The following is a 25,582-nucleotide window of genomic DNA, read 5'->3' on the forward strand; positions in this document are numbered from 1 at the left end:
CATTTTCCCTGGGAGATGAATTGAGCGTCACATCATTATTCTCTTTCATTGGGACAACTGAATGCTGGAGTGCAAACAAAGTATGTGTGCCCTTATTTAAGAAGGTGTGATTGCTTTTCTACTCACATTATTTGCAGTGTGAAATAAACTACTTTTTTTCTTTTTCTTTTTTTTTTGCGAGGTGGTGAACCTGATCTCACGATCTATAAATAAGCAGATTTTTTTTTAATTATTATCTATTTATTTAAAATCTAAAGAGTTAACGTTGATTTTGGTAGGTTTTCCCTGCTTCCACCCCGGCAGTGATGAGAGCGGCCAGCAGGTGGCTGGCATTCGCCGGCGTTCGCTGGCGGCTCCGCCGGAATTACCGCCGTCATTTCAGCGAGGCTGCTCTCATCATGGGAAGCAGGGGAAGAATTGACGTCCAGAAGAGCCTGCCTATAGGATCTAAGCCGTCAGCGGAATCCTGGTTTTTCCTCACTTTAAATCCAGCTGACGAGTGCAGGTGCTGAAAGCCGGGAGAGATCGGCAATGCAGCCTGACAGCAACTACCAAAAGTTCTTGCTTTTTGTAATATCTTTGTTTTGGACTTGGTTCTGCTCAGCAAACCTGAAGCTGGGAATTTAACAAGCCTCGATTTTGAAAATGCTTCCCACTTACTCATCGTTGAATTTGATAAATGGCCTTCCAGACCTCAGGAATGCCTAACAGCAAGACAAGTCAATGAGGAAAAGGCAAGTTTTAGTATTCAAACTATGCTAAAATATGTTCTCCTTTCACCTTATGGAAACAGTACTGTTAAACAAGCTGCAGTTGCTTTTTGGTTTGTTTATTGTCAAGATGTGTCATAAAGTGATATGACTTTTAAACTCTTCTGACTGTTTAAAGCCAGAAAGTAGCAGCAAAATTAAAGCAAGAAATCTTATTTGAGGGTTTTCAAAGCAGAAAGTTGTCTTCTGAGAAGAGCAAAATAGGACAATGGCATCTGGAGAGTGCTTTCTGCTAGACCTAGAAACAGATAACTTCATTCTCTACAACTTCTCTGTCAACCAAAGTGCAAACTTCTCCCTCCTTGGTGACGAGTGGTTCTACCCAGCGTTCCTCTATGCCATCCCCACCATCTACGGGATCATCATTTTGATAGGCCTTATTGGCAACATCACTTTGATTAAGATCTTCTGTACTGTGAAATCCATGAGAAATGTCCCTAATTTGTTCATCTCCAGTTTGGCTCTGGGAGACCTGCTGCTTCTAGTGACTTGCGTGCCCGTGGATGCCAGCAGGTACCTTGCTGACGAGTGGCTGTTCGGCAGAACTGGATGCAAACTTATCCCCTTCATACAGCTCACTTCTGTAGGGGTATCAGTCTTTACTCTCACTGCTCTCTCAGCTGACAGGTAAGCTGACTGCTGTAGCCTCGAAAAGAAGTCTGCATAATTACAACTCCATAAAAATGCATGATCATGAATGCATATTTTTAGGTAACAAGTATGTTTTTAACCTAATGAGGGAAAAATAACAACTTCAGTTAATTTCTAGTGGTTATGAGCACACGAGGAGGATGCAGACTGAACACAGGATACTTTTTCTAGGCTAAACTAAATGTATGTGCAGTTTAGCTAACAGTCTAGTTTAATTAAAAGAAAAACAAGAGCAGATCACGCTAAAGATCAGAGATAAAAAATACTATTAATGAGACTGTTAAAAGATAGCATGCTCATATTTGGCAAAAGACAATTGACCCATATTTCATGAAGTTTGAAGGCACCGGAGCAGCACTTTAAAGTGCAGCTAGAGTAAATTATTTCTAGTGGCTTGCTTCCTAAAGGCTAATTACATGTGAGGCAATAATTCATTAAATATGTTCCAAATATTCAAATTAGGATGTTTGAAGCCAGGCATCTCAGTTTGGTATAGCCAGTATATTTCCCTTGATTAAACCATTTGCCCTTTATCCAATCAAAACTAATCTCTGCTGTTGGTTCAGAAACTTTGTCTTCCAATAATGTTAGGTAAAAAAAAAAAAAAAAAAGTAAATCTATGATATTTTAGAATACATGAAAATAAGTTTGACTTCAACAAATTATATGCTTCTAATAAGCCAGCTCTATTTTAGATTCCTGGAAGGCTTTGGAAACCTGTTTCAGAGCATTCAGATCTAAATTCAAAAGGCATTTTAATTTTAATGTCATTTGGAAGGGTGAAGCCTACCTTTCCAGAAAAGTTTTAAGTATTTATAAGATTGGCTTTTATAGAAATCCCTATGTACATCAGAGAAGCCAGGACATTTTGTTTCTAATTTGGATGCTTCAGAAAGAGATTAAGGAATACATTGTCACCACCCTAAAGCTGTAAAATATCATAAGTACCAAGATCTCCAATGAGAAAAATTATTTCAGTTTTGCTTTGCTCAGAAAAGACCTGGGGATTTTATATCTTGGTCTCAAAGAAGTGAAACCAGGTTTGCTTTAGGTAGTCTCTTGCATGCCACTGTGTCTCTCCTAACCTCCTACTTTAAAACATCAGACTGTTTTTATTCAGTTTTCAAGGTAGTTCATATACATATACACTCTCTTGTCTCAATGAAAGCAGGTGACTCCAATAGTGTTTCAGAGACAGAATGGTTAATGTTTATTAACTCCTCCATGTTGGTGTATGTATAAAAATAGCCCTGTCTACCCCAATAGCAGATGACAAATAGGCCTACATGCAGACAAAATTATTCAAGCAATTTGCTCTAAAGGACTTGGAAAAACAGGAAAGTGTACAAATCCTCTAGTAGAGGACCACCTATACTTTCATTCCTGAGTTTCATGTGATGACTGGACCATTCCTGCCTGATCTGAGGAAAATGTTAGGAAAATAATAAGTATTTGTCCAGGAAATTCATCTTTCCAAAGCTATAATGTAAATTGTTTTAAGGAGTACCAGGAAAAGAAAAATGCATCATAAAGAGATCCTGTTAGAGAGATTTGATGCTAACTAATCATGTGCCACATAAAGCAAACATTACAAATGCTTTTACTGAGCAGTGCATCAATAGTGTTTTTTGCCTGAAGTGACTGGACAAGACAGAAGATACTGAGCCTAGCACCAGGGGTGGTTTCACAGACAAGAATTTCTGAGGTCAAATGTGGTATTGCATGAAGGATGAGCAGCAGCTCAACCCTGCAGGGAAACACCTGCAGAAGACAGGGGCATGGTGGTGAGAGCAGGGTAACACAAGGACTCAGGAATCTAGCAGGTAAGACTGCTCGGGCATGGCTCATCTCACTTGGCTTTTGCTCTCTGAGGTGAGGAGCCATTCCAGGACAGTCAGCAAGGGGTCCCCTAGTCCATGGAAAGAGATGCCTCTGGAGGAGACAGCATAAATCTTGTCAGGATACCTATCTCCCTCCTGGGCTATAGAGGAAGCTTTGCTGTTTAGCATGGATTAGACACCGATATTTGTGAATGGCTAATGTTCAGCAGCATGAACCTTGCCTGAGATGCTCACATGAGGAATGTAAATGTACCTGTCTTGTGAATCAAAGCCATGGACCATGGGAGAGGAAAACCATAAACCATGTGCTGTGAACAACATCGTATGCCCCTGTCTTCAGGGAAAGGGAGACTTGTCAGGGCACCACAGATCTTTTGTCTACAATTCATCTTCTACAAAAAACTATACTACAAAAACCTCAGTTCCAGTTTTCTTGCATTAACAAAAGCAAGTGTGAATGACTGACAGCATTACTGAAGATATTTTGGTGATGCTTAGAGGTACCTGGCATCTCTGGGATCAGAAATCTGCTGTGTAAAGAAAAGCATTTACAATGTGATGCTACAGGTTCATTTCTAAAGAGGTGACCATCAAAACACAAGGTGAAATGCAGTGGGTAGGTGTGATAGGTAGATATAATACATGAGAGAGCAGTGAGATACATATGCTACATGTTACAATAATTGTACAAATCATCTCAGTTGCTTTGGATCAGCTTCTGAAAAGGAATGTCACAGTTTTAATAGATTTTTGCACAGCCCACATCATGAGTTTAAGAGTGTACCTTACTAGGGTACATTTTTATACCTCCAATTTCGACTTTCCCAGGTGTTAGGCAGGGTTAATAATACTGGATCTATCACCTGCTGGTGAATGGAATGCTCAACTAGGCACAAAACTCCACCACAGAACACCCAAAGCTGCTTGGTGATTTGACCCACCACAAGAAAATGGTGGACATCCAGAGGACTGACTGCTCATATGTAAACTTTTCTCAAGTAGAAACTTTGGGACAAACTGCTGATCTCAGCTTTTCCTGCAGTGGGAGCCTCCCAGCCCGCAAAGTGCTTTACATCTATAGGGACGCAGACATAAGTTTGGTTAGGCAAGGTATCACCAAAAGGTCCCTTTGTGTACAATCTTGAGGAATCATCAGGATAAAGTTAAATTATTTGAGAGAGAGTGTGAGAAAGGGCTAAAAAGCATTAACAATATTTGAAATGGATTTTCTGTAGGACTACCCCACTGGCTGCAGGGAGCTGTTAATACTTAAAAGGGGCCTATAAGAAAGATGGGGACAGACTTTTTAGCAGGGCCTGTTGTGATAGGACAAGGGGTAATGGTTTTAAACTAAAGCAGGGGAGATTTAGGCTAGACACAAGGATTAAAATTTTTACAAGGAGGGTGGTGAAACACTGGCCCAGGTTGCCCAGAGAGGTGGTAGATGCCCCATCCCTGGAGACATTCCAGGCCAGGCTCGACGGGGCTCTGAGCAACCTGATCTAGTTGAAGAATGTCCCTGCCCACTGCAGGGGGTTGGACTAGATGGCCTTTGCAGGTCCTTTCCAACCCAAACTGTTCTATGATTCTATGATCTATCTTGCTGTGTTCGCAGGAGCAGTGGGAGCTGTCAGCGAGACCTTTTTTCCCCGCAAGCCTGGCAAATTTGCAGAGCAGCCAGGAGAGGGTTAAGGCCTATGGTGTGCTTACAGCCACCCTCCATGAGTGATAAGGTGCCAGGGCTGAGTATACAAGAGCAAGAAAACATGCAGCCAATGCGTGTGCATGCATGTTTGTGTGTTTTAGAAGGGCTGTAAATGAGGTTGGCAGGGGAAAGACATCTGTCTGCCCCACTGCTCTACTGAGGCAGCAGACATCTTCAACTACCCCTTTTGTCCCCACAAAAAGAGAGTTTGTCTGCTTGCCCTCCGCCTCAGTGCAAGGGGACGGCGTATAGAGGCGCCTGTGAGAGTGGTCACACCTGGGCCGCCAGCCCAGTCAGAAAAGCCAAGGCTGGCTCAGCAAATGCCAGGAAATTAAGCAACATCTTTGCACAGTAAGACAAAAAGCAACCCACTTAATTGCCCTTGTCATGGGAGATGTCTTTATTTAATTGACTGTTTCTCCCATGAGTGACAAAGTTTATACATTTGCATCTGAATTACCCAAACTGTCAAGCACTGATCATACTTCCCTGCTGTTTTGCTGAGAGAGGAAAAAATCGAAATGTCCTGGTGCTCATGAAGTGAAACCTTCCTGAAACAATGCTGTTTTTACAAGCACACAGCAGAACAAGTGTAAAGCGTGGTTTGAGTTTGCAGGCAGCATCTTTACTTTAAGCACCTTGGATTATCTGGATTTTAGTGCTGGAAAACTGCAGCAATTGCTGCCAGCCAGAGCTGCCTGCTGGCCTGTGGTGGGAGTGATGGCATAGTGAGACACATGGGGTGACATTACAGGTGAGGTTAGGTGGCTTACCTTGGTAAGACCAGCTGCAGACAGCAGGAACTGCAGTTGTGTGGGAGATCTGAGACCTGAAATGAGAGCATTGGAAACATTGAGCTCAGTGACTGGATGCAGGGATGCTGCAGAGCTTCCAGCTGCATTTGGTACCTTGGAGCAGGTCAAACCTCCAACTTTCAGTGTTCCTCTGAACTCATATGAAAGTTTATTTATCTAAGAAATAAAAAAACTTCAGACAACTCTCTCTCCCAAAGGAACAGTAGTGGAAAGAAACATATCTAGAATTTTTAGATATGCAAATTTTTAAATATGCAAAAATCATTTTTTAGTAGACTCATCTTTTCTGTGATTTGGATGTCTCTGGCCTCTGATATCATTATGCAAAATACCAAAGGAGGAGCAATATTTGCATATCAGTTCTTTTATTTTACAGTCACTGGATTATGTCTTCACTAGATGATTAACCCTAAAATAAAGCTATGGAGAGTCAAACTAGGTTTCCACTGAGATGATTTACAGAGTGATACCTTTTTTTTTTAATACCATCAGTTGTAAAGTGGCAGGTCCACAGTTACGAATTTATTCTGGGTAGTATAATGTCTTCATTCATTAAATCCTTTTAGCCCACTAATGCACTATTTTGGGGTAATTTACTTGTCCTGTAATTCATTGTGCAGCCCCAGGAAGGTTTTTGCGAGCATGGCAGAGAAAGCCACTCTGAACTAGCATAACATTCCCTAATCTAAATGATGCAAGTCAGCAGAATGGTACTCCCACAAGTACATTTTGGATCTGCCAATGCCATCTCAGCCAGAACATCAGTCCAGGGAGGAAAAACAGAGGGGTTTCTGACCCCATCTCAAAGCCATCCTTCCTGCTGAAGCACCGGGCGGCCCCTCCTTGACCCTTGACGCTGGCAGGGTGTCTGTGCTCCTGCTGTTCCTGTGCTGACGGCACGGGGTAGGTGCAGCGAGAGATACACGTATCTAAGTTGATGTACAGTCTCGGATCCTGCGTTGCTGGCCACCATGTCAATACAGTGTCAACACTCTTAACACCCTTGGTTTTTGCTCCCATTTCCTCAGCTCTGCATCCGTCTGCACCAAGAGAAACAGATCAAACAGCGCAAACTTTCTGAGTATCTTGATTAGCCAGAGCAGATGGCCAAAACACAATAGATGCGTTTCTATAACCAGGAACATTAGAGCTCCCATCTATATCAGTGGGAGTGCTGCGCAAATCCGAGGTTAGAGTTAGTGCTAATGTGCTGGAAACTGTCAATATTTAAGCAATCAAAAGGAAGAGAAGTCGGATTACCTATTGTTTACATTTCAGTAAAACCTAAAAACCCCAATCAGTTGTCATGGTCTCATGGTACAAGGAGGTGTATGCGCCGTTAATAAGGAGAACGACTGGCCACGAAGAATTTGCCAGCTGTGTGTCAGACTGAATGCGGTGAGTTGGGACACCAGCATCGCTGCAGCAAGCCTACAGTGGTCACATCACCTCAGGTGTTAGTACTTGGTGCCCAGATACAGACAACAGCCTAGCCAAAAAGAGTAGATGGGACTTGAGCTGAAAAAGCAGAAGCAGACCTAGTCTGCCTTGTATACATAGTGAAACATCCAGTAGTTGCTTTGCTCACAGATAGCCCTTGCAATAACCTGTTTTCCTTTTATTTTGAAAAAATACTCCAGTGCTAGCCCTGCCAAGTCCCCTTGCCTTGTTTCTCACCAGTTCTGCACCCACGTGCACACCTCACCCCATACCAGGTAAGACACCAGGGGCTGTGAGACCCTGTCTGAGATCCTACTTGCTAGAGGCTCTTTGATTTGTGTGTTCCCCACACACACACACTTACTGCATATGACCTCAGGTGGAGCAGAGGATTTCAGCATCCAGAAGACCACCCTGTACCCTCGGGTAGAAACTAAGGAGGGTGCCTGGGCATCTCATGTTGCTGAGGCACCAAAAGGTGGCAAGCCAATTGCTAAACTGTAGGGAAAGGCAGAAAGCTGGAGTTCCTTGCAGGAAACTCCCCTCCTGATGCCAGGCTAGCGACTAGTTTAACCAGAGTGCAGAAGACTGTGAAACATCAAGGAGAGAGATGTTGTCAGAGCTCTGGCCATCCTGCCCTTGTCTACCTTCCAGCAGAGACGGCCGGTCTCTGCAGCATCATGGGAAGGTGGGAGAGAAAACTACCACAACAGCCTGAGAGGAAAAAATGTTTCTTCACACCTGCAGAGAGCCCTGAAACATGAGATTTAGACATGGATGGTTGAATTACCTGGGAGAAACAAAGATGCAGATGCTGGACTAGCACAACTGCACTAGCCATCCATTCCAGCAGCATTTCTTGCCCACATTTGTCTACAAAGATTGATGAATATCTCATAATTTGGATTAAAACAGATCTTTTCAGTGACACTAGGCAATTTTCTGAGTATTCAGACCAAGGGTGCACATATTACTCTGTTCCCCTGATGTGTCTCTGGCATCCTGTTATCCTCACTGCTTAGAAATTATGTCATATTTAAAATTGAAAATTTTCTGACCTCTAACCACTGCATAATTATCTAACTAAGAGCACAACTGAAAGTCTGAGAGAATTGAAGTATTTCAGCCTGGAGAAGAGAAGGCTGCAGGGAGACCTTATTGCAGACTTTCAGTATATAAAGTGTGCTTTTAAGAAAGAGACTTTTTATGAAGGCCTGTAACGACACGACAAAGCACAACAGTTTTAAGCTGAAAGAAGGTAGGTTTAGGCTGGACCTAAACCTTTTATGATGAGGGTAGTGAGACACTGGAAGAGGTTGCCCAGAGATGCTGTGGATGCTCCATCCTTGGAATGTTCATGGCAAGGCTGGACAGGGCTCTGAGCAGCCTGATCTAGTGAAAGATGTCCCTGTCCGCAGCAGGGAGGTTGGACTAGGTGATCTTTAAAGATTCTGTCCAAACCAAACCACGCTGTGATTCTATGATAGAGCAGTCAGGGATAACATTACATCATTCAGCCTCAACATGCAGATGCAAGTTCATATGGAGGTGATGGTCTCTCACGTTTTTTGAAGCCACAAAAGGGACTTAAGCATCATATAACTGATTTAGTTTTATACAATCTAGCTCAGGTACTGATTACACTAAAACCATGGCATGTTGAGAATGGCACAGGATATTTCATTTTGTCAGATGCCAAAGAGATGCTCCAATGCCTTTTCTTTGTCTCCCCTTTCCTTGAAAGATCCACAATATTTTGGCATAATCTGCTCACTTGAGTGCTAGATAAACTATTTTACACCTGGTTGAGTTAAAATGGCTTCTGTTAGACTGTGGTCGTTTATCTCAATGACTCTACAACATTTTTACAGTCTGGTCGGCCCCTGTGTCATCTGCAAACTTTCCCAGCAAAGGTTTTATAGCCTGCTCAAGGCAGCTGATATACACAATAAATAGCTTTGCAGCTAGAGCAGGTTCCCAGAACCTAGGCTGGAAATGGCTTCACACACTGCTACCTTTTTACCAGCATGTTTGAGAACCTGCTGGGGAGGCCATAGGGCTTGAGGTCCCCACCTGCTCAGTCAGGACTGCTAATTTTAACCCCTGTCCCATGGGAGAGAAGCTGGGATTGCATGAGCATGGCTAGGAGAGGAAGGACCGTGTGTGCCCTGTCACACACACATCTACATGCATGGTCACCCACGCCAATGTGCCCATGCAGGTTGTACCTCCCTTGCACACCAGCATGACCCACACCCTTTTTACTTCACCTACACTGTTGTGAAAAAAAAAAACCCAACAAAACACAAGCTCAAACAAACAAAAAAACCAAAAAAACCCAAACAAACAAACAAAAAAACACACATAAAAAACCCCTAAATCTGCCGTGCATTAAACAAGACAGACTTATACTAATTATCATCTGTGAGTAGGATAAACCTCTCAATTGTTCTATCTACAGCTGGCCCTGGGCAAGCCAAGTAATTGCAGTTTTCTCAGTCACAGCTTCCACCTTTCTGAACTTCACAACTTTGGAGCCACTTAAGAGTTTCTCCAGTTTTTCGAGATATCTAAAAAAACACCATTGTTCCCCAGCTGGTTCCTTTAACATTCTTACGTGTAAATTACTCAGGTCTGCTGCTGTGAAAGTGTTTTGTGTTAGCAGATGTTAGCTCACATCTTCTCTAATACGGCTGATGAGTTTTCTCCTACGTCTATAGAACTGCACACATGGTATGGATACTTCCTCCATATTTGGTCTTAAAGGCAAATACCTAGTCATTGCTTTTTGCCTTGTCTCATCATTGTTCATGTCTCCACCATTTACGTGTATGCCTGGCATACTGATTTTTTTTGTTCCTGATGTGTTTAAAAATTCATGTTTGTCTGTTACACAGTGACCTTTGATATTTTCTTGGCTCCTCCACCTTTCCTTATCAGTCACCGACATTTTTAGACTCCGATATTTGCTGCCATTTACTTTTGCTTTTTTTCCCATCTGTTGTACATTGATTTTTTTTTTTTTCTGTAATTACTTCTTTGAGATTTCAGCATGACTCCTCATTTTCTTTTATTCAGGGCAGCTTTTTGCCCTGCATAGTTGTTTCAGGTCAAGGTGGGGAGACAAAGGAGAAGGCCAGGGGTCAGCTCCTAATGTTTTGTTAGCATTGTCCCCTTTAGATTTCTGTTCCCAGTCAGTTATCTGATAGCTGTGTTTAGAAAACCTTTCTCTAAAGTTCCACATATATATATTTATATATATAAAAAAATCTTTTAATTCGCTTTCCACGAAACTAAGATAAACACACCACAGCTGCTATTGCTTAAGGAACTGCTAATTTTTAGGTCAGTGATGAACTTTTCTTTCCCTGTCAGAACGTGGTACAATGTTGATTCCTTGCATATCACAGGCAACACTTTTTGGGTTGAGAAACTGCCATTTTTAGAAACTCCAATAAATTTCCATAGCAGGTTCTGTGACATATCGAACAATTACACCATGGATTTGGGTTACCCATCAATGCTGGTTTTATGCACTGAAGGTTGTGCTTTCAGGAGAAATAAGGCTGATTCTCTAGTGAGATGAAGGGTCCATGTCTGATGCCCCAGCTTTAGTTGGCATGGTAAGAATTCAATCTGCAGGCACACCGAGCCCACAGTCCCATGCCAGTTGACAATCCTGGGGATCTGAGCCGAGACAGCAAAGCCTTGGATGGAAAGCATCACCAGGGCTTGCTCTTTCCCATGCCTGGTAGTGCAGGTGCCAACACCATCCCTCCCAACTCAGCTCTGGATGTACATTGCATTGCAAACCTGGCACCAGCAAGCTACTCCACCAAGATATGAGTGTGAGCAGGGGCATCTGCTTCTGTCTGGTCTGGGCACTAAGGATGTAGAAACACGCACAGAGGTTAGTTGGTGCTGAGGAACTGGGACATTGGCTGGGGGGGGAACTCATTGGCTTTGAAGTCGAAGGATATTTTTAAATGAACGGGTCCCACCCCTCCTGCAGAGAGCAGGTGTCACATCCAATTGCAAGGACTGTGACAAGCTGTGAGGCTGGCCTCATTGAAATCATAGAATGCTGTCCAGCCTGGCCTGGAATGTCTCCAGGGATGGGGCATCTACCACCTCTCTGGGCAGCCTGGGCCAGTGTTTCAGCACCCTCATTGTAAAAAATTTCTTCCTCATGTCTGGCCTGAATCTTCCCTTTTTTACTTTAAAACCATTGCCCCTTGTCCTATCACAATAGGCCCTACTAAAGAATCTGTCCCCATCTTTCTTATTTCATTCAGAGACTTGGCTGAAGTTCCTCTACAGGAAGTAAATACCCTGGGTGCAAAGTGGGTCTTTTTTGTAAGGAAAGCATTGCCCATGGGAAGCACAGTATTTCCTGCAGTAGCCTCTACATCCATTGTTTTCCATACGCATAGTTAATTTCTGAAATAGTTTATACTCTGGCTGGTCATGATTTGGAGCAGCATAGTCACTATCAAATGGTTACTGTTTAAGCTCTCCTTCCCCAATGTGTAGTGCAGTTCAACCACCTCTAAAACATTTTGTCTCAGTTTTGACCTTAGTCACTCCTGGGCTGAAATTCCTGTTCATCCAGGTTACAAGATGATGTAGTAGTATGCAGGTATACAGACTGAAATTTGAACACACATTTCAAAAAATGAGAACTGTGTCACTTCCATCAATGCATGCTTTTTCTTTCCATTTAAATGTTAATTAATTGAAAAAAGAAAGTAGGCAGTACCTGACAATGTGTTTAAAACTAGGCCATTAGAGAAGTCTTTATGCCCATATGCAATTTATTAAAGTAAAGATTTTAATAACAGATGTTCATCCAAGAATCATGCATAATAATGATAATCTTAACTAAGTATGCAGAAAGCAGATAGACCCAGAATAGATTGTTGGAGTGTCTTGATGTGTTAGACAGTCTAGCAATTTTTGGGATTTATTGAATTTTTTGTCTTGAGAGCTATAAATATTCATAACATGTGTAGTGGAAACAACAAAGAAAGTTTGAGGCATTGTATTTCCTCAGATATTTAGTAAGAATTTTTCTTTGCTTTCCAAGTGGGGCTTCACACTCAACAAGTCTCCACATACTTCATTTATGCAGTCTTTGTGTCACATCAACTTTTTCTCTGTTGCTTGAGGCTTTTTTGCATGGTAATTGAGCACATCCTTCATGTTATGGGAGCAAAACAATAATGTGATACCAGTAGAACATAATTACAAAATCTTAATGAGAAGATTTTTTTGTTCAGACTGTTCATGGGCCAAGTCCAGATCAATGTGCACACATCAAGCTTACAAACTGGAACAGACAAATGGGGATCAGAGGAGCTGTAAATTGCACACCTTTTCTCCATCTTCGGTTGCAGGTGGGAACAGAAGAAATATGGGGACGTGGTGACTGAGAAGCAGTTCTTTCACCATGACAATAGGAAGGGGTGGCAATTTCAGGAGTTCATTTTCTAGAGCCGGAAAGAAGTCACTTTCTTCACTTCACAGCAATTTACATTACTATTTTTGTAAAACATCAGTCCATTCCAACTAATCCCTGATTTTTATTGAAATTTCAGGTTCACATTAGCTCAACATCTCAAAATAGAGCTCAGTTTAAACAGATTTGAAAGTTTGTAAATGGATTTCTAACTTCAGATAAAAAAGCAGAAAGAGGTAATATGATAAATCTTTCCACCAGCCTGATGCAATCTAAACAGTGGAGCTTGTAATGAAGAAGGGGCAGACAAGCCTTCTGAAATTTTGTTTGAACAGGTTTTAGTACATGTTTTTTTAAACTGTTATACAAATTCAGGATTGAGGCCCGGGATCTTTTTATGTAAACAGTGTACGACATATTAATGGGTGATACTATTTGGAGGAAACTTTCCTTGAAACTTAAGTACTTCTGTAAATTCATTTTGGAGGGGCAGTGTCCCATTTCCCTGTAGGAAGGATGGGGAGGATTATTGTCTCCTCTTATATTTCTTGCAAGCATGAGATTCAGCTGCAGAAAGATAGGCATGCTTGGAAGGACTGTGACAAAACAGGGCAGCACTCTGTGGCAGAGCCTCCTTCAGCCTTTTTCTCTTTCTACACACCTACTGCTGAAAAAGTAAGGAAGAAAGGGTTATGAAAGCAACTTAATGCCTCTTTTTAAGTCAGATTCAATAGACGAGAGGGATGTAGTGGCTGGAACATAGCTGATGTACAATTCTTGATGTCATATTCAGTCACTAGGATCATCTCGGGCAGGCACCTACCTTTGTGATCAGTCACCTTCACTGCCGTGGGGGAGGGATGTTTCTGTCCCATTGCCACTGGCAGCACCTGCAGCCACACACTGGTACATTGTACTATAAGACCCTCAGCTACTGGCCACAAGGTGCTACTCTTACAGAGGACACTAATGATTTTGGCTGAAATTAAGATCTATTGTCGTACCTCTTGTAAAGATACTGCAGAAGGTGGTATCTCCAAGCTTAAAAAAGCCTGTCTCTTTTTTTGCAGCCCAAACCTACAATATATACAATGATGGCTGTTGTATTGGCAATGTATACTAGCTTTAACTGCTGATATGAGGGATGGGGGAAAGGCATTAACACAAAGCAAACATAAAAAAGGAAAGCAAGCTCAGACTGTTTACAACATCAACTTCTCCACACTGTGTAAAGTTACCTCCCTAAAACAACAACAACAACCACCACAACCAACCAAACCAAACAAAACAAACAGACAGTGAGACATATGCAGATAAATTAATTTAAAATCCAAGGGAAACATTTTATTTTCCTCACATGCTTTACAGAACCACAGAATCACAGAATCAACTGGGCTGGAAAAGACCTCTTTAGTTGTTTAAATTTAATTTTTGTGACTGTTGTAGCAGGCATAAGTAAGTGGATGAAGGTGACAGGAAAACACATGAGAGATGCACTGAAGCTACTGTCTTAGGGGTAAGGTCCTTTCTCCCCCACTATGACAATAAAATTGCAACCCTTCATACCTCTATGCTTAGGAACGTATAGGCAATATGGCTTTGAATGCAAAGCCTGTTTATACTTCAGCTGGTGTGTATTTTCGTGGCTCAGCTGGGGAGCACAAAGCTAAAATACTTCGCACCAGGAGAGAAGCTGCATGTAGGAAACTCTGACATCTATTTGGGGCTTTATTTTGATCTGTGTCTTTGGAGAGTATATCTGTAACTGTCTTTTTCATGATAAAGCTACTTCTGTGTTTATAGTCGAAGTTGTGGCTTTGGGGCTATGTGTACAATATTAACTAGTGTTTGTATAGTCAAAGTTTCAGAGTACATTAGGTGGTGATGTCGTTAGTTTGTTCTTAACACAAGGATAATGACACAATTTTCCAGTTTCCCTGGCATATTAAACACAGTGGGAAAAGCATTTTCCACAGCATTTACCATGTGCGTGTCACATTTTAGCAGTTTATGGTCATTTCAGTAGTTTCAGTTGTGAGAAACAATTATTGCACGAGCACAATGGAGACCTTAAGAGACATTTGTTAGACATATTACAGAATTCAATGAAGACATGTGCATTCTGTGGGCTCCTACCAATCCCAAATTAATTTTGGGGATTAGGTTAAGAAGCGATCACACATTCTATGTTATTGAATTCTGTCATTCTGGGTTGAAGCCACCCTCTCACCAGACTCCTCTTGGAGGCCTGGAGACTGGCCTGGAGAAGAAGGACAGCACTGGAGTCACCGTGGCTGGTGGAGGGGAGAATTGTCCTGTGGGGTGAATCTTCACAGTGACTCATGAACTATGATTATATTAATTGCATTAATTGCATTTAAGATACTGCTCCATGTGTAATTTCTTTCTGTGTGCTTCTTTGAATGAGACTGTGGGACACAGAGATCAGTGGAATCCATCCTGGCCAGAAGGTCATTGGCAACTGCTATGCACAAGGCAGGTTGGTGCTTTCCAAGCACAGTGGGAACAAACTAAGTTCAAAGACTGAGCAATAGTAAAGGTCAGCGTCTCTTTCATGTTTCCTATCAGATCAGCAACCCAGTCATTTTCATCTCTGCCGTTTGACAACTGGAGAGCAACTAGAGCTGAAGGTAGTTCTCAACTGTATCATTTTTCATTCAACAGAATCTTCAAAAAGCAGAGTTTTCTTTTTAAGTTTTGGCTTTTGTTGTAGGGCATGAATCATACCTCTGGGTTTGAATATTTTTCAAAAATTTCTTTAAAAGCAGGTTGGGAAAGGAATTTAGCTGGAAAAAAAAAGCGCAACATAAAACAATAATTAGAAAGACTGAATGTGAGAGCAAGCAGAGGTCTAGGGCCATGTCTGGATCTACTGCAGACATGCTGTGGGTGTGATGTGACATATACTCTCAAAGCCCATGGTACTGCATGAGTGGGAAATAACAGTGTTGTAAGACTTTTGCATGAGGGCTCACTCAGCTGGCCACCTAGGTAGGTCCAGGCCTCCACTGAGCTATATAGGCATTATTCATCAATGTCCTCTTCAAAGTGGAACAGATTTTTCAAGTGCTGGATATTAAGTATGGGAAAGTTATGTACCTCAGGCTCATGCCTAAGTTTAGCCATCTAAAATTAGCTATGAAACAAGTCGCCTCATTGCCCAGGGTCTGTCTACAGAAAACAGACAGAGGAGCAGCTCCAGAGGACTTACCTCCTCACTCCTCTCAGGCACCTATTTCTGGCCTGCAGAAATCATCCCCAGTGTTGCCTGTTTCTCTCCACTGACCACAGCAGCTGCCTAGGCAGGTGTCCTGTGCTTGGGAGGCTGTAGTAGATGAGGTGCACGGCACCTCCATGGCCTAATGTAGACATGGAGAATTGGATTCAATTCATCCAGCTTCAGCTGGCTTTCAGGTGGCTTTTCCCACCTCAGCTATTTACCCTCAGACTGTGCTTTTCACAGGATACAAAATGAGGTGCTATAACATAAACAGATGTTGAAAGAGTTTAAAGATGTTTACTGGAGAAGCAAATGACATGGACTGAATGTCACTCATATCCCAAGGGGTGGCCTACCTTAGAAAACCGGAAATGTTCAAGACTGGGTTAGCTGCTGTGAAGCTGATTGCAACTGATCTTGCATGCAGAGCATGAGAATTTATATTTTCAAAACCTATTTTCTCGCTTTGGGTTGTGGGTTTTTTTTTCTGTTATCTCTTTTGGTGCTTTCGGCCTTATGTTTTGAGTCTACACTGAGCCTCTTACAAGCAAAACAAGTCTCAGATCTTCTTTTATGTCTGCTGTAGGAGGCTTTAAAAATAAACTAAATGCCTATCAATCAATGCCAACATTCCTAGCAATTTCTAATTATGTTGTTTCAAAATTATATTGTTTAGAAATGCCATATCTAATTAAAATGTACTAATAACTTGAAATGGATTCATTTTCTGACTCTCCCTACTCTGTTAATAAAAACAAAACAGAATCTCTCTCTGTATTCTTCAAATAATTCATATTACTGGAAATGAATATTGGAAAATATTCTCTTAGCTTGCTATATTATATCAGAAAATATTATGCTAACATATCATATTGATAAGCATACAATAAACCCCTGCAGAAATACATTTGAATTAACTAAGTGATATGCAATTAATTTCCTTTTGCATTTATGCATTTATCTTCATTAGGGCTTACTGAAGATGCTCAGTTAGCTAGTATCTCTGTCAATAATCTATAACTGGTGAATCAGACTATACATTGAGCTATTTCAGCTACATTGTTTCAGTAATCTGCTGAGCTCTTCCCTTTTATTACTGCAGTAGTCATAACACCATCATTGTTTACATACTATGATTTTCTTCACCTGAGATGATGATCTTGCACTGGAAGACTGTGCATTGCAGTGTGACACCACTTAATCCCCAGCTTCAGAGTGCAAGTTAAGGAGGTGTTAGGCAAGCCAGAAAAATCCTGTGCCTGGCTGCTGTAGCTGTATAGCTGGAATAAAAGGGAGTTGGAGAGCTTGGAGTATAACTGGTTAAACAGAAGACTAATGGGCAAGGGGTTTGCAGTTCATTAAAGGAAAGATCAGCCACACAAAACACCTGTGGGATTGTAAAAAGAAACACCTGCAAATTATGAGATACATAAATACATGAATGAGGTGTCCAGATAAATACAAATAAAGGCAAATGTAAGTATGTATGTACTTATGTATACCTGTATATACATGCATATGTATAAAATATATGCACATGAATGTGTATGTATATGAAAGACACACACAGATATACACACACATACACATGTGTATACATCTGTGTATATAGATATGTATATGCATGGAAGGAAAGGGTAGGTATGGTGAACAGGGTATTGCTTACAACTAGAAGTCTAATATGTGATTATCCTGCAAATAAGGCAATTACCTGGTTAAAACAGTGCAGGACTGACAAAGTATTCTCTGAAATGCTGAGCTTTAGAATGCTGTGGTCTACAGTATGTAGGGAATCAATCAGGTACACGAAGTGTCCCTGGTTTGGGCTGCCAGGCAGATGGACCCCGCTTCACACCCCCTGGTTTCTGGCAGTTCAGTATTCTTGTTACCTCTGCTCCCACCCCAGTGCCCAATTTGTCTGGCTGAAGGATCCTGGTAGGAGATTAGAAAGGGACTCTGGAGCAGCCCCATGGGAATGGGGGACGTACCCTGCCATGCCAAAAGTGGGCTGGGACAGCCTAGGATTGAGGCACCCATCAATTCCCAGAGAGCTGACAGGTACCAAATGGACTGTAGGCAGTGTGAGGGAGATCCTGGAAAAAACAACCAACAGATCAAAATTGTTATAATAATGACCCTAAATAATAACTTGTGAAACCTGTAGATATTTCTTTCTAATTATATTTTTTTTCCTTCTGCCATGTTCCTTTAATATATAGGTGAATCATGATTTAGTTGGAGTGTATATTCCTGCCAGAGCAGGGCTCCAGCAAACAAGAAGCTCTTCTGTTTTCAGGTCCTTTCATGACACACATCAGGTTCGAATAAGTTTGCTTCTTTCATTTTCTTGGATTCTAAAGTCTGATTTTCTGAAAGCCTGAAATAGTGAAAAATGAAATTGCAAATTAAAAAACAAAAACGTCATCTACATATCTAGCATAGTAAGTAAGAATATTTTTTTTCTTCAGGAAGGTCACTTAGCAGCTCTGGCTACTTAGCCTGGGTCCATTAAGTTATGAACAACTCTTAATTGCCAGCTACACCACCAAACAGCAACTAAAATGGGCAACATACTCTTTGCAGCTTAAGAAAATATAGTATTCAGTTTGCAGGATGCCAGCGTACTCACAGCTCAAAATAAAATGTGTGGCAAAACCTCTGTCCAGTTTCTTTCAACACTGTTCTTTGAATAGGTGTAAACTGCTGTATGTTTTTGAAGAGAAGTTTATGATTGCATTTCCTTTCAATGTTATTTGTACACATACATATTAATGTTAAGCAGCACCGTGCGTTGTTGGGTTGATTACAAATTTAACGAACTCAGAATCGATACACATGAAACTGAATTGACCCATGACAGGTGTCTCTGGCTTAAAATGAGAAATCTGTTGAAAACATTGAAATTTAAAACACCAGAAAAAAATTCAGGTTCTTGAATAAAGAAGGATTTTTTTTGTTTCTTTGTTTTTTTTATAAATGGAAGGGACAAGGAAGAATGTAATGCCTGAGATTTGAGGTCAATAAATAATTTTTTCTTTTCTTTTTTTTTTTTTTTAGGTATAAAGCTATAGTAAGGCCAATGGAGATCCAAGCATCCCATGCACTGATGAAGATTTGTGTGAGAGCTGCTATAATATGGATTGTATCCATGTTGCTTGCTATACCTGAAGCAGTGTTTTCAGATCTGCACCCTTTCCATGAAAAAGGGACTAACAGAACCTTTGTCAGCTGTGCTCCTTACCCACATTCTGATGGGCTGCATCCTAAAATTCACTCAATGGCATCATTTTTGATCTTTTATATCATTCCTCTATCTGTCATTTCAGTATATTATTATTTCATTGCTAAGAATTTGATCCGGAGTGCATACAACATCCCTGTGGAAGGAAATGTGCATGTGAGAAAACAGGTAGAGATTTAACTTTCTTCAAAAATCTACATTCCCCATGAATCTGGGAGTAAAGAATGTGCATACAGGGAAATTTGCACTGGGACAGACTGCATCTGTTGTGCTAATGTTAATAGATCAGGTGGACTAAAAGAATGGTTGGCACAAACCATGTCACAGCTCTTAACGGGCAAAGCATCTTATCCAGTTTCTAAGTTCAAAGGGTTTGGCAGGGTGTTTACCATGGCAAACACAGCAGGAGACCCATGCCAAAGCCTGAGAAGGTATTGACTGGTATTCAGGGAAACAGGCAGAGCTGGGGATGGTGTTTGGAGACTGAAGCTGAGGGCTCACACAGTAGGAAAGCAAAATTCATCAAAGTTACTTTGTCAGAGAGAGGACCTTGGATGAAATCTTGCTCCATGAAGCAGTCCCTCTTCACACAGTCAGAAATTCTGGCTCTGTAATTCACTCCTCTGGACTGAAAAAACAAAGAAAAGGAGGTCAAGGGGAGACCTTATCCCTCTCTGGGAGGGGTTGGTCTCTTCCCTCAGGTAACAAGCGATTGGACAAGAGGAAATGGTCTCAAGTTGTGCTAGAGGAGGTTCAGATTGGATATTAGGAAACATTTCTTCATAGATAGGGTTGTCAGGTGTTGGAACAGGCTGCCCAGGAAAGAGATTGAGTCATCATCCCTGGAGGTGTTTAAAAGACATGTAGATTATGTTCTTAGAGATATGTTATAGTGACAGTGCTGGGTTGATGGTTGGACTCAATGATCCTGATTCCAGCCAAAATGATTCTATGATTCTAAATGGGACCCAGCAGCAGAAGACTGGAGGTGGAGGAAGTTCCTTCTGCAAGGGAACCTCAGGGCCAGGAGAACTACTCAGTCAGGGAGGTACACAGCTACGCCTGGAGAGTGGCAATGCCTCCTGTGCTCACCACGACTCCAGCTTTCACCTACTGGTGCTGTGCCATGTTGAGAAACCAGTACAGTTTAGAGAGAGACCTGAGGACTGGAGACCAGAGGAGGACAGTAGCAGGTGCAGAGTGCCCAAGAGGGAGGAAGGAGCAAGACAGTGTGGGGTCCTCACAGACGCACTGAAGCTGTGTGCCTTGTGGTTGGTGTGATCTTTGCAGAAAAGAAAGAAAGAGTCCTCTTCAGGGGGGAAATCCAAATCCTGCATGAACAACTGGGTGTTTCAGGTGAGTGCTCAAATTTGAGTACATCTGAGACTTAGGTTGTCCAAGTAAGAAAGTAACAGCAAAGTAACTAATTTCTTAAAAAAACTTATTTACCTTGACTTATTTACTTTATTTACCTTACCTCTTTCTTTCAACTGAGCTGTGCTTCAACCTAAGCTAAACTGACACAAACCATTCTTCAGCTGAACAAAGGTCCACATAATTGCACCCAACTGACATCTCCACCTTGGGCTGACCTAATGCAATCATCTCATGATTGTGTGTGTGTGTGTGTGCAATTCAGCTGCTAAAGTGAAACAGCAGGCCTGGAAAGCTGTGTTGTCTGCCTCTTAAATGATGTGTGATCCATGAAATCCTTATCCTTTTCCACTTCTGAATGTGTGTAAATCTTTCTCCCCTGCAGGCCATTTTTCTGCTGATTTGGTGACTGTTTAGATTAGTAACAATAAAACAAGTAGTAAAAGAAGCCATTTCCCCCTTTGGTTTTGGGGAGAGAACTCTAAAGAAAGCAAAAGGCCAGGCTGCAGTCTAGCACCCTCGGTCCATCATTCCCGTCCTGCAGTGCATTCAGGAGCTATAGGTCTCCATCTGAGATAACTGGTATCGATTTCTTTATTGCGTTGCTTCCTTTCTTCATAGTGCAGATGTGGTCTCAACAGCCCTATATCGAATTAAGGATACATTTAAAAAGAATATATGGTTTAGCCAAGGAGAACCCTTCCTCAAAAGATTTAATTTTTAGCCTGCTCTCTGGAGACATTATCATCTGGTACATGTCAATCCTTCCCAAGCTCAATGGCTGATTTTTGGTCGGTGCCATTAACGGGGCACAAAATAAAGTCAAAACGGTCTTGTGAGGTCTCTCCTGCCTACTTTCTGCTTGCAGCTGCCCTGAGGAAAGATCAGCCTGTGTGAGCTGTTGAGTTTCTGATGTGCCTGTGCAGCTTGGAAGGGGAGTGAGGATGGGGAAGTGTCCCAGGAGGGGCACCACAGCTGCACCAGGGCAGGAACAGGGCAGAGGGCTGGGGCTAAGGGCAGTTTCAGGCCATTCAGGTCTTCCTCAAATACAGGGAGCAAACTGCAACAAATTCGCTAGGGGTGACTGCGAAAATGTGCAGGGATTACCAGAGAAGAGAATATTATGAAACCCTGAAAATTTAGTGGTTACACTTTCTGTGCCTACAAACATCTATCTGCGCAACCTCTTCCAGGGAGCAGTGTATTTCAGCACATCTTTCTGGGCAACTCTGTCTGTCCTCTCCTTTCGGGTAACCTTTGTCAGGACTCTTGTCTTCATTAGGAAGAAAGATGTGTTTTTCAGTGTCATTGTTATCTTAGTGTGCAGTGCTGGTGGACAAAAGACAAGGTACAGTTTACCTCAGCTCCCCTCAGTTGAGCAATACTTTTGGGTGGACTCCAAGCCTGTATACTTAAGTAAAACAAAAGTGTGGCTAGTCTGCATGAAGGTTATGCTGTGTGCTAGCTGACACTGTAAAAGCACCTTTCCCTGACAAAGCTCAAATTATGCTGAGAGGTGGTCATCCATCTGTTCACCACCTACATCTGCCTTCTCCTCGTGTCCCCAGTTCTTTCAGCTGAAGGGTCCAGCTTGCCTCTGCCTCCATCTTTCTCCAAGTACAGATTTTCCTCTCTTGGTTTCTTCAGCTCTTTTGGCCTCTGAGTGCAGTTGGTCTCTAAGGGCCATGAGCTGTTGGCAGCACTTTTGTGTACATATACCATATGGCCCCAAGGCAGAAAGTCCTGCCTCTAGGTTCTGTGAAATATGCCAGGCCCCTACCCCATAATTAATAATAATAACAACAGGAAGAGTAATAAGTTAATATATATAAATTACATAAGAACGTGTGTATTATATGGGGATAACTAATGTAGGTGTCTGCACTTTTTTTGCCTGAGCTTGGATTTTACAAAGTGACAAACCATTGGAGCTTTATACCTAAACAGGAAAGGAACGACTACTTCCTTGTGTAATAAATTTTCAGAATTACTTGTTTTTAGGGGAAGGGGGCTGAGGAAAGACAAGGAGGGTTCTTGACCCTGTTTATGTAAACCTCTGGGTCAGGTTGCCCTGCTCTGTCTGTACAACTGCCATGCACTTGCCCCAAAGCTGCAGTACTGGGAAAAACAGCTACTGATGTGAACTAGGAATAGCTGCTAATCTACATTTCTCTTTCTTCTTACAGATTGAATCACGTAAGCGTCTGGCCAGGACAGTACTGGTCTTTGTGTGCCTCTTTGCCTTCTGCTGGCTCCCCACTCACATCATCTATTTATACCGATCCTACCACTATTCAGAGGTGGACACCTCAGTGCTGCATTTCATTGCCAGCATCTGCGCTCGGATCCTGGCATTCACTAACTCGTGTGTCAACCCATTTGCTCTCTACTTGCTCAGCAAGAGCTTTCGGAAACAGTTCAACAACCAGCTGTTCTGCTGCAGAGCTCGCCTCCTCATCCGGTCCCAGAGCATGGCCAGGAGCACCACACGAATGACCTCCCTCAAGAGCACCAACCATTCCCTGGCCACCTTCAGCCTTATCAATGGCAACCATGTCTGCCACGAAGGCTACGTCTAAAGGGCACAGTCAGGGACAACCACATCACATACCTAGTGTGGCTGCTTGGTTTTGCTCCATGGGGATGGTGAGTAGCACACACACACACACGCACACATGTGTGCAAGGAAGTCTGATGTGCTCAGAGAACTCAGAGGAGCTTAAAGCATCCAACATTTCATCCTGGGCTGAAGCTGAAACATCCAACATCTCATCCTGGACCGAGACATTGCCAAAGCAGCAAATCATTGAGCACCAGCGCACAGGAACTCCCCGGGAAGCACTGTGTTGCTTCAAAACCTGCTGCTTTTATTGAGAGCAAAGTGAGCATCTTAAGATCAAATCTAGTTTGGCTCTGCAGATTTTTTGTCACTTTCTGCTCAAATCTGAACTTGGGCAGAATTACAGCAGTGACAAATTCCATACTGGGTGCACAAAATTTGTCAGAACAGTTGCATCCAGCAGTTTGTGGTGTAATATATTTTGACACAAAAATAAATACATTTAAATAAGGTAAATACTTTTACAAAAGAGTTCAGTGTAGGTCATTTACGGACTTTAAAAGTATTTATTATTGTTCTGAGTACAGTATTAATTCATGGTATAAAAGATATCAAGAGTTTACTGGGCTAAGTCAGTAGCCCCATCTGAAATGAGCAGTATCTTGTGCCACATCAATGTGAAAGCAGTAACATGAATAAATGTGAGTTGGAATATGTTTACAGTTTTCAAATGTGTGAGCTTTTGCCATGTTGTAGAGGAGACAGCAGAGCATTTTCCTTACTGGTTTGCCCTTCCTGTCTTCAAGGTGTGATACAGCAAAAGTTTAACACCTACAGTGCAGCACAAAACTTTAGATGGTTTTGGTTAAGGGCAGGTAATTAACAGAAAATTAAGCACAGCTATTTTTATGCAGTAGTGCTTTGTAAAACACCCTAGATTTACAACCCACAGTTTTTTCCCTTCTATCTTCACAGAAATCTGTGGAGACAGAGTGCTAAAATGGGACAACAGACTGGAGAAGCAGGTCTTCTGTAATGTTCACTCCAGAGCAGTTCCTGTGCCAGGTATCAGCTATTCAGGAACAGGAGCACAGTGTCCCACAGATAAAAACTCTTGAAGTGTGTGGGCTATAGGACAGGCAATGAAGCTGCACACCTGATAAAGGAAGCTGCTGCAAAATGAGGCCATAAAGCAATCAATGTAGCAGAATATTGAGTTTTTAAAGGCCCTCAGCCTCTCTGATGATAATTCTTTTCCTTACCACAGCAAAAGAAAAATGAAAACTAGTAAAACTTTGTGTTGCACTTGCTCTGTGAACATAGATGAAGTCTTGCGTGCAGTGTAGAAAAACTCAGCCCTGCATCTGCAGCTGTCCAGGGATGCTGGTGGGAGCTATTGTCTCCAGGGTCCACAAAAGGGCTGTGATGCCAAAGGCAGAGCTCTGAAAACTCTGATTTTGCCTTTGGGAGAGGTATCTCTGTATGAGGTTCAACACACAGGTACATGAGCTCAGCTTGTGACCACACCACCATGCTGATGGGATGATAAGGGCTGTCTTGCCCTATCCACCCACCATCTGTGGGCACCACCACCTGTGTCACCCCCTCCTGCAGGCATGAGTGCCCCCATACCCCAATCAGCCTAAACACTGATGTGATGGGGTTATTTTACAGCTGAGGCAATTCCCTTGCTTAGCTGACTGGGTAGCTATGATGTAAATTTAAATTTACTGGGCTATGTGAGGTCCTCATTTCCCGAAAGTTTCAGCAGGATGGCCCTTCCCCTGAGCTTTAACATGAAGCTACACACAGTACCAGAAGCCCAGTCTGCAGCCATTTCGTAAAGTTTTGTCGAGTTTTGAGCTACTTTCTCATTCCAAAAGGAGAAAATTTTATCTGGCCTGAGTAATTTTTACTGAATATTTTCTTCAGCCTTGAAAGAATTTAATCAAAGGCAAGCAGGAATTACATACTTCAACAGCAGCCACACCATCTGTGCTACATGATGTGTCCTCCTGTTTGGTAACGAACAAGAGGCTCCAACAGTTTCTGAATTTTTGTTTCTGAAATAGAGAGCACAGCTGTGATGTGAGAAGATCACAACTATGGGGAAAAGAGCATCGCTATAGCTTCCTCAGGGTTAAGCTGAATACACACCCCACCTCGCTGATAAACATGTTGTTTTGAACACGAGAAAGTTATGAAAATTCAGCACCATGGAATTAAGTAACTGCTATTGATGTTACCCTTTTCTTCCTACAGAGCTAGTGACTCCTTGGAGGAAAAAAAAGATGGTTTTGGCTCTGATCTGGAAAGTGCTTTCCAGAACTGCAGCTGCAGGTGTCCACATGTGTCACAGCTTCACCATTGCTTAATTTGCTTAGTATTGTTTTCTCTTCAGAGGTGACAGGCAAAAATTTAGGAGAGTTCCATGCAAAATGTAATCCCTGCATCAGAATCTAAGATACTTACAACTTATTTTAATT

At 42.1% G+C, this 25,582-nt stretch overlaps 1 protein-coding gene across 1 annotated transcript; it reads left to right on the forward strand.

Annotated features, from left to right (window-relative positions):
- Positions 1-978: 978 nt before the first annotated feature.
- GRPR (gastrin releasing peptide receptor) lies at positions 979-23,115 on the forward strand (the record flags this gene model as incomplete). Its single annotated transcript, XM_082056717.1, has 3 exons — positions 979-1,397; positions 18,979-19,330; positions 22,723-23,115. 3 exons carry the CDS (start codon positions 979-981, stop codon positions 23,113-23,115), a joined length of 1,164 nt encoding a protein of 387 aa, XP_081912843.1.
- Positions 23,116-25,582: the final 2,467 nt, after the last annotated feature.

This window comes from Streptopelia decaocto (assembly GCF_964273445.1).
Source record: "Streptopelia decaocto genome assembly, chromosome: 1".
NCBI classification, from domain to species: Eukaryota; Metazoa; Chordata; class Aves; order Columbiformes; family Columbidae; genus Streptopelia; species Streptopelia decaocto.